Source organism: Zingiber officinale, chromosome 9A (genome assembly GCF_018446385.1).
Source record: "Zingiber officinale cultivar Zhangliang chromosome 9A, Zo_v1.1, whole genome shotgun sequence".
Classification (NCBI taxonomy): domain Eukaryota; kingdom Viridiplantae; phylum Streptophyta; class Magnoliopsida; order Zingiberales; family Zingiberaceae; genus Zingiber; species Zingiber officinale.
In genome coordinates this window covers 4,891,034-4,901,062 of record NC_056002.1, presented here as the reverse complement: position 1 = coordinate 4,901,062, position 10,029 = coordinate 4,891,034, and the positions used below count along the sequence as shown (strand labels likewise).

The 10,029-nt window shown below is 38.7% G+C and overlaps 2 protein-coding genes across 2 annotated transcripts; both read right to left on the bottom strand.

The window, feature by feature from the left end:
• Positions 1–5,031: 5,031 nt before the first annotated feature.
• Positions 5,032–6,525, bottom strand: LOC122021544 (transcription factor bHLH75-like). Its single transcript, XM_042579666.1, has 6 exons — positions 6,105–6,525; positions 5,900–6,019; positions 5,740–5,805; positions 5,604–5,672; positions 5,447–5,527; positions 5,032–5,091 (listed from the first exon to the last, which is right to left on the bottom strand). Exons 1-6 carry the CDS (start codon positions 6,411–6,413, stop codon positions 5,032–5,034), a joined length of 705 nt encoding a protein of 234 aa, XP_042435600.1. The 5' UTR covers positions 6,414–6,525.
• A 2,636-nt stretch (positions 6,526–9,161) lies between these two features.
• LOC122021542 (zinc finger protein GIS3-like) lies at positions 9,162–9,866 on the bottom strand. Its single transcript, XM_042579665.1, has one exon. The coding sequence runs from the start codon at positions 9,864–9,866 to the stop codon at positions 9,162–9,164; it is 705 nt and encodes a 234-aa protein (XP_042435599.1).
• Between the last annotated feature and the right edge of the window lie 163 nt (positions 9,867–10,029).

The following is a 10,029-nucleotide window of genomic DNA, read 5'->3' as shown; positions in this document are numbered from 1 at the left end:
AATATACCCTCAGACATATCGAGTTTTAGTGCTTTCAGACTTGTCGTCATATTGGACATCTCCATAATGTACTCGCTTATGTTTCCTTTACCATTGTACCACATGGTTACTAACTTTGTAAGAAGTCTGGTAGTCTCAACCTTTTGATTTGAGGTGAATCAGTTTGCCAATTGGTCCAAGAAACTCCTAGAATCTCCTCCCTTTGTTATTGAGCTCTTTATTGGTGCCGGTATAAAAACTCTCATGATACTTAGACACATGCAATTTGATTTCTCCCACAGCTAAAATTCAACCCTCTGCTTTATAGTGCTAGCACTGTCAAATGTGCAGGGTGATCATTCTTTAATTCATAGTCTAAGTCCATAACGCCTAAGAACACGATTACGTATTCTTTCGATTCAGTAAAATTTGAACTATGTTATTAATACTGACAGTTACATATTGCGCTAAAATTAAAGAGAAAAAATTATTTAAGTTCATGATTTAACTAAAGCCAAGAACATGTATAATATAAATTATGCAAATAAAATAAAATTTTAAATATATATATATACACGAACTCTTTATGAGATACTAAATACAACATTACATTTACTATGTAGACTAAAATATAATTTATTAACGATATTTTCATATATAACTCAAACTTTATTTGGTCACATAATATGTCTTTGAATTGATTCATTGTGTGCATAATATGATACTTTATATGAGTTATATTTCCTTCCATAGCTCACAACAACCTTAATCAACCACATGCTTCCTTTAAGCTGATATATTTTGTACATGATCTGAATAAAGTAATAATTTTGTTTCATAGTCGTAAGATATTTTAGACATATATCTAACATAAAGTAATATTTATTTGGGTCGATTACTTTTAGTATAGATATATATATCTATCAACATAAAATACATTAAAGTTACTTAAGACATGTTCCTTTAAACTTACACGTGTATATATATATATATATTTTTAAAAAATTATATACTCGCATTAAGTTTTTTTCCCTTCGAGTGTTCACGTTGAAACAGTACGTACTGTTCCACATTTTTTCTATGACACAGTGTTTTATTGAAACATTTTGTTTTTATCTATCTAACGAAAGACACGAAACAGTAGCCGTTTCATGAAGTCATTAACTTAAAATAAATTAATCGAAAACGAGAAATAATTTTAATCGATTGAAAATAAGCATGGTCATAAGTTTAAGATGGTTAATTAATTAAATATTAATTATTTCTATTTAAAATTTTAAATTTATCAACCGATTAGTCGATTAACGTAATCAATTCAACCAATATAATTTTATATAAAATTATATTAAACAATGACGATTTTCACGGTTCTCCGTGTTCTTGGTGGAAATATAAAAAATTTGAAAAATAAATCTATCATAATTTTTCTTTACATGATTTTCAATGATCGAAAAATTGTATTGTACTAGAAAATTTTGATCTAGTATATAAATAATAATCGATGAAAAACTTAAATTTTATTGTCAATAAAAATTACGAAACAGAATATATGACTCTGATACCAATTGATATAATATGAATTTTCTTATAACTGAATGAATTCTAAAAATAAAATAGGAATTCGAATCGAGAAAACATAAATATGATCTAGTCTCATTCGTAAACTTGACATAATAATGAAATACGAAATACTGTAATTACAAAGAACCTAAATACAACGGAATCATTATTGTTCTTCATGTAAAGCTCGTTGATTTGATAATCCTATGGAAGAAGTAGAAAGAGACGAAGGTTGATCTCCCGGAGAAGTTAGGATTGACGGCATCAAATCCTCGTCGTTAATGGGGAACGAGGAGACGTCTCAAAAGATGTCCTAAACCTCTGGGGATCAACCTATTATATTGTGCATATTCATTATCAGCCCATAGATGATAATGAATGCCGAATTCTACACATATGAGATACATATCTAACAACTTGAAAATCCAATAACTTTAAGTTAAATCACTTAGTTCGTATTAATATATACAAATTACAATTAAACCCAGTTAATTGAGATAAATCCAACAATTCTTTGTTCCCGAAAAGAACTATTCCAATCAGCAACGTCTCAGGGAAACCTCGGTCAAGAAATCCCCGTTCCACTCCTCACTTTCCATCATACTCTGTCATGAACAAGGTGCATATTACATTGTATGTTGTCTGCTTTTCAATTTTAGACCACACTAGTTATTTAATTGCTTTATGATGTTAACAGATGCCGATCTCTGTGAAGATGCTAGTAACAGAATCAAATTCAAGGATGATGATGAGTAGGTCTTCATTGAGGACCAACGACAACGGAAAGGCAAAGTGCTTGAGCTGGAAGAAGATAGTAAGATACAATGATGGTGGTTCTAAGTCATGTGCGACAGTGCGAGCTCAACCAAAGTGGAGTAGAGGAACTCTTCAGTCTCCAGGGATTCCCTCTGACACGGAATGCCTATACTCTTCATCATCGCGCATCTTATTGGCGATTTAATCGTGTGAAATACCAGGGTTTTAACTATGCTTTATATTTTCAGAATCATTTAGGAACATAATTGATGTTGTTTGAAAGTTAGAGATGACGTGCTGGGTAGATGACAGCAACATTGATTGGCCGAAGACTTTTAGATTGAATTAAAGACTATGAGTTGGTGCACAAATCCTCTTTGCACACACTTAAACGAGCAAACAGAAGGGGTCCTTGGCGAAGATCCTCCGACGTTCAAATCAGTGTATTTTCTAAGCAGGAAGTAGAACAATAAATGAGTAGCAAGACGGGCGCATAGTAAAATGCATTGTGTACCTTGTCATCGGAGAAGACCCTTTTTATATATCACTTCTATAACTTCCTCAATTATGAGATGATAGATATGACAAACAGAAGTTGTCGAATAAGGGAATATATATAACTTGGGAGGTGTGTAATCATCGTTTGAGGAATCTTCCCTTACCCGTGTGCACCCTTTTGTAAATGACGTCATTGATGAGACGGTTGAAGAAATATACTATCATATAATATGTCAATTGATGGAAATGTAGAGTCACCTTCGAGGAAGGTTTCATTGAATGCTCATGTAACAAGAGAAGAATATTCTATGATAAATGGTTGTTACTCTCTAACAAATTGTTGTGGTTCTCTGATAATGTTATCTCCTAGAGATGTCCCGGTCAGACATTTAGCCGACCGACTATATATTGTAGCGGCAGCTCGATATATGAATGAGATACTGAGTTATGCGAGGATGCTCTACTTTTAGGTCTGCTCGAATATATGTTATGTGATGCTGGAGGTCTAATTATAAAGTAATATAAAACCAAGTCCCTAGGTCTGGGTGATTCTACGATGTGCCAGCCTTATACATTGATCGAGCCCCAAAAGGCCTAACCAATTCTTTCAACCGGTCATCCTTGTATTTGGAGGGCCTACCCTTAGAAGTGATATTTTGAGCTCTAGGAATCCAGTCGGGCTTCTTTTGAGAGTTGCCTTGCATGCTGTGGGGCTAAGGATACTGAGCTATATAACTCTAGTCACCCTTTTAATTGGCTGATGGTACATAAAAGGGCGGAAGAATGAAAAGCAAAACTCATATGTTTGACTAATTATATATGAAGTTGTACTCTGGTTGAAAATGTTGGATTATTGAGATCCAGCCGAATATGTTATCGGACGGCCTTTTGACAGGCCGGTCTTCCCTTCGACCTGAGCGGATAATGAACAATGGGATATACACAAAGTGTTTTGGCACATTAAGTCCCTTGGATCCGACCGACGATTAGGTCGGTCGTCCTTGGATTGGGAGGCCCTAATATTGGACGATGGACTAGGCTTTGTCGAGAGTGACTTTTTGACTGTCATTCCCTCTTGACTCGGACCGTCACTTCACTTTGACTTTGACTGCCATATTATATCGGGACCCGTTCGTAATACCCGAATCAATAATGTTCCAAACAAGATCGATCAATCCCACAAGAACCTTCTTGAGCTTCCTTAGAGCAGACAAGAAGAATCCTTGCCTGGATAAATTGTAGCATGCACGCGATGTACATGGATAAATGAATTGAAGTATATGTACATTTTGAAGTGTCGATTGGGCTATGAATTTTTGGCCCACTGCATTATAACAGCTATTGCTGAGTTGATGTTTAGTGTAAATCAAGATAAAAAAGTGATAGTAATCAAATTGCATTATGAGAAAGCTTGTTAGTAGAAGCCAATTGAACATGTTTTGATGCTTAATGGTTTCTCAAAGCATTAAGCATTGGATCTCAAGTATGCAATAAGTATTGTGACTAACACCCGAGAAGCGTTTATCATATATTATTTATATTTTTGAAAGGTTGGTAAGGTAAAACATCCTCATAGGATTGGTGGATCACATAACTTTTTTAATTAATTAGCCGATGGAAAATTTATGCATAATGATTGTTCAATCAATAATATGATAAGTCTAGTACTAGGTTACTATGAATTTCAAATATGACTTCAGCAAGTCATCACACGATTAAAATTTTGTTGAGAAACATTAATTGCGTCTCATATGATATATCAATTTGATGCATAAACATCGCCTGAAAAGGTAGATTGAGATTAATTAACCTTTTTCAAAAATTAAAAAACTAAAGTAGTAACTCTCAGCAATAGTTCACCACGTACAGAGGTGTTAATTTCACAAGAACTGTGGCATTTATTTTTTGTAATCATCTTAATTACGTATATACATGTCAACCACACTAACCTTGTCCAAGTTGTTGGGATGTCACCTAATTAACAAGATGTTAGATTGGCAGTCTACAACCAATTTATAATATTTTTGACAATTTATATTAACTAAAAGTTAAACAACCATTGTAATTAAGTTAGAAGCCTAAACAAGATGAAGCTGCAAAGACAACAAAACTAGTTACAATTTAAACTTCAATTCAATATTACACCAATCGCATGTCAAAGTAGATTCAGATATATTCATTATGAAAGCAGAGATGAGCACCTCGTAATTATCATGCACAAAGCCAGAAAGAGTAGGATTATTTTAAAACGTACGGCATGGTAGAATCATCCCTTGCCACCGACAGCCCATCACCACCCTGCAGGGGTACAAATCCTATATCAAAACACGTACATAGTTCATTCACTTAATATGATTTACAGAAAATGAATTTTCGTGAATTCGGTTAAGTGGAGCCCAATTAACGGCATCCAGTTGACATAGGATGCTTGCAGTATTTAAAAACTAACAAAAAAAAAAATAGTTCTTGTCCTTTTATGATCGACATCAAGATTTGATATTATTTTCAATGAAATGACCCTGTCTCGAAACAGTCCTTGTTAGGACTGTTCTTACTGTTTTGGCTGCACAAGGACAGTGCGTGGCCCTTGTACTTGACTGCCTCCACAGTCAGTGGACATTAGAGAGGAAAGGAAGATAAATTTAAGGATCACCTGTAGTGCTGAAAAACCCTCCACGTCGATGGAATGGCGTTCATAAACAGAGCATGCAGCTGAAAGAGTCACTGAAAGAAACTGCAAGAACGCAAATGTCATGTGCCACGGAAAGTTATACGAGATTGATTAAGGTATCATCATAACGTATATCTACCTCGACTTGGCTCTGCAGTGACTGTACGTAGTTGATTATCTCGTCCAGCCTTCCTGCCATGCCCAGACTCTAAAGCAAAACATAGAAACTTAAAATTAATGAATCACAATCTTACGAATATGCATTTATTGATTACCTTGTGACAGCCGGGAACGAGGTCTTGCAAGACCCGCATTCTTTCATTGATCCTCTCTCTTCTGCCCTGCAACCATTTAGGCATCTTAATTATAACAGATTGAAATTGTTAAGATAACGGTTAATTTATATTAAGCAATATATATATTTGCTGCACTCACTCTCTCAGCTAGACTGTGACTGTCAGTGGCTTGGCCTTTTCTCGCCCTCACATGAACCACCTCTTTCGGCTTGTCTGCTTCCTTTGAGTTGCCTCTCGCTCTCTTCCCATTCCCTGAGCTCTGCTAAACATACATGTAATTAAACTGACAAAAAAGAGCAATAGAACTAAATCAGGGGCTTCTGAATCTCTTTAATTTTACGTACATTTTTGTTCTCACTGATCTTTGTTTCAGCGGTTAATTCATGCACCTCCATGCTCTTCCTTTTCCTTCCTTCTCCACGACTCAGCTCTGCGGCAGACGATGCAACGGGCAGTGGCAAAACAGGGGAAGCAAGCGGGCGTTCATCCGGAGAAGACACGTAGATGGACAAGTAATCTTCGTCGAAATAGCTCATCAACTCGAGACTTGGGATCTCCATCGTGCACTCTTCGAGTTGGCTCGTCATCAAATCCATCTCCATGGCAGGGAGGCAGGGGTTGAAGCAGGTCGGAATCCCGGCGTATTCTTCCATCAGAGCGGATTCACCTTTGAGCGTGAGGTGATCTGACAAACAAATGAAAATAAGAAGAGGCAGATTCAATTGATCAGCAACTCAAAGGAAAGGGACTTGGAGCAATTGGATTGGGCCTTCTTCTACCATGCAGGCCGTTTCTTGGCATATAGCCGAAACTGAAGATTAATGCCCCTGGTACTACTGCTGTCAGATGGACAATCCGTGATGGGACGGATCGATCGACCATCCTTGCGGGCTGATAAATTCCAAATTCAATTCATCCCAAGATGAGTTACAGATTAGATAGTAGATTAAAATTTTTTAATTTGAATTGTGATTTAGGCGGATAAAGCTTTCAATTGTAAGAAGATTTTAGATGGATAAATATTTTTTTATTTTCATTAGGAATGAGAATCGATGGAAAAAATTTATCATCAGTGGTGTGGTGATTAGGCGATGCCCCATCCTGACACTTCGTGGAAGTCAAAGTCAAGATAATCAACGGTTGAGTGATTGGATAGCCAATTGGGTTAGTTATACATCGATCGAAGAGTTGAGTAGCGACCCATCATCCTGTGTGCAAGGAGTAATCAGATCGACGCTCAAGGGATGTGTAGAAGCCGAGTCGAGCGGCTATCTCGTTCGGCTCGGCTACGGACGACACGGGCAGAGGACTTTTAGTCGAGCGGCCCTCCCGCTCAGCGCAACAGAGGACTTTCAGCCGAACGGCTCCCCCGCTCGGCATGGCAGCAAATAACATAGGGGTATTGGAATTATGGCTGAGCGGGCATTCCGCTCGCCCAAGCAACAGATACAGCGGGATATCCTTCGACATCCTTTTGAAAGCTAGTGTCGCTGACAAGTGGCCTGGTCAGATAGAGAATTGTACGGTTCACTTCAGAGATATGCTCGACCCGCTAAGTTATTATGTCAGTGACACTTTATTGACATGTTGCTTTAGGGAAAGCTTGGGATAGTATGCTCGCTTTAAAAAATGTGTACACACGTTACAGGAGCCCTATATAAAGGGGGTCCAGGCATCGGCAGAGGTATGATTCTCTCACGATTTCTACTGTTGTGCTACAGTTCTCTATACTTCTTCTTGCTTCGTCGAAGATTGACTTGAGGATCGGAGGGTCATTGTCGGGATCCTTCCCTGGTTTGGTATTGACATTGCTTATGTTGCAGGCGGGAGCGGAGTCTACTGTAGGTCAGCAAGAACATCACATCGCCAACATCCATCTCCTCTGACTTTCGGACAAGAACAATCAATTTAGTACCTTAGCCCCGTTACTAAAAATTTATAATTGTTCTATTTTCTCGAGTGAGCCCATCAAGAAATACAAAAAAGGTTAAATTTTTTAATTTTGAGTTGTGGTTTAGGCGGATTAAATTCATGAGTCCATTGAGTTTTTAACTTTAATTTAAAATTTTGAAAAGGAAAAAATTTTTAACACGTAGACCAACTCAAGCTTGTTACGAGTTGATCTGTGCGGATTTAGAGTTTATGCGGGTTAGTCTGTCTGAACCCATCGTAAAATAAATTGATAAAATTTTAATTCAATCTCTTAAATTATTTAAATTAAATTATTTAAATTATTCCACGAGATGGATCAATCCGCCTAATCTAAATTGTCAATTCTACCTGACACAAGTGATCGACTTTTAGATTATCCATCTTGAGGTAACTTCTATGCTGTGACACTTTGGTTCGAAGGGATAATTGAATAATTGTATATGTTAAACCACAATTAGCAACTAAATATTGGACAACTCGAAGTCATTTCAGACACTTACTGTATCATAGCGCTAGGAATTAATTAATTAATTAATTAATTAATTCAGATGTGCTGTCTCATATTTAAGAATAGCCTACTTCAACAACTTTATCAGACTCCAAATTTTTACCATCTGAATCGGTCAAAATCCCACCCAATAAACCTTCATGACAGTCTACCAACAACAAATTAAACTTTAGCAAAAGTTAACACACGCAATTATGTTAATTAGTTTATTTTGACATGACATTGGCGAAAACACTTACAATAATTCGACCAGGTGCCATAAATCTACTGGCAATTAATTTATTCAATCAGCACTTAGTCGAGTGAGTGGGAGAAGAAAGGCCCAAGTCAATCGGTGTCAAATCTATTAATTGCATCGGTGCTTGATTAAATTATGGATTATGATTAATATAACAGATACGAATCTCAGGATGATATATCTGTTCGCATAATTGAATTAATTAATCAACGAGGGTTCTGAGTAATTAGTTAACAGGCATGTAAAGCCCAAACACTGAAAAAATTAACATGCATGCGTGGCGAACTCGAAGACTCGTGACTGCGTTAGCATCCACATTACTTGAAAGTGCACGATGTGTATAGCATCCACTATCGTGTAAAATATAATATATTTTCTTCCAATAGATATCTGAAATCGTTCATGATTATGGGGTTTGAGAATTGAGATCTCTCCGGCATAAAACTATTGATATCAACTCGAAATGAGACAAGTATTTGACTCCATAAAGATTTTGTCCAATGCGGAGGGAAGATGATGATGCCTTCATTTGAATAATTGGCTTGATTTTATTAGAGAATTGTATATATATATATATAATATATATGCTCACAAATCTTTCAGAAAAGATCTGGTGAAAAAAAGAAAGAACTTTAATTAACTACAAGGTTTTGCATTTGCTATATGGCTAAAAGATCCCCCCGTTTCATCTCTGGACCGTGCTAATTAGTTAATTGACTCGAGTCACCACCCGCCTGGAGCCAAGCTGAGCTTGAGGTCCAACCTGCACGACTCGCCGGGTCCGGCCGAATTCTTCGCCGGCCTCGCGAACGAGCTCGAGCCTGTCTCCGCTGAGGCTGCGTGGCCGCTGCCCGCTTCGTGGACAAGCGCTCCGCGCGCATATCCGGCGGGTACGCGAGAGAAGCCCGAGGCAGGGGACGATGGAGGAAATGCGCAACCGTGCGCCACGTGGATGGGCTCCGACGGCGCCGCCGGCGGCGGCTCATTGGCGGTGCGCGAAAAATAGAACCACCTGGTGGCGGAGTCGGCAGCGGGTGGGCCCGTTAGCAGATGGGGCGGCGGCGCGAAGGCCCACCCAATCGGGTTCCGCGGATACAGCGCGCTGCTGCTGCGGCTACCGCCGCCCCCGTAGAGGAGATTCTGCTGCTGCTGCTGTCGCTGAATCTGCTCGCGCTTCAGGTGCTGCCGCTCCTTCTTGTGCGCGTTCTGGTGGCCGCCGAGCGCCTGCGAGTTGGCGAACTCCCGGCGGCAGTAGTGACACTCGTACTTGGCCCTGTCTCTGGCGCCGCCGGAGGCGGTCGTGGCGCCGTCGGCGGCGTCGGTGGTCGATCCGCCGGCCTCCTGGCCTTCGGACACGTCGAAGCCGAACAATTTCATCCCGTAGCCGCGATTGTTGGACGACGGTGAACAATTATCTTCCTCGGTCATCAATAAGATTCCTCGTCTTGGTAAACAGAAACAAAGAATTAAAGCAGAGCAAAGAAATTAAATCGGTGTGCGTGCTTATCCATGTCGTCTCCTGTCTACACGCCAATATGTTGTTTATATAGAGTGCAGTTTGCTGTGACCTCATAGATAATTTGAAGGATGG

Coding starts and splice junctions, on each gene's coding strand:
- LOC122021544 (XM_042579666.1), bottom strand. CDS start 6,413: ATGGAAGAATACGCCGGGATTCCGACCTGCTTCAACCCCTGCCTCCCT. Junction 5,806..5,899: donor GTCACAGTCTAGCTGAGAGA/GTGAGTGCAGCA, acceptor AAATGGTTGCAG/GGCAGAAGAGAGAGGATCAA. Junction 5,673..5,739: donor TCGTTCCCGGCTGTCACAAG/GTAATCAATAAA, acceptor GTTTTGCTTTAG/AGTCTGGGCATGGCAGGAAG.
- LOC122021542 (XM_042579665.1), bottom strand. CDS start 9,866: ATGACCGAGGAAGATAATTGTTCACCGTCGTCCAACAATCGCGGCTAC.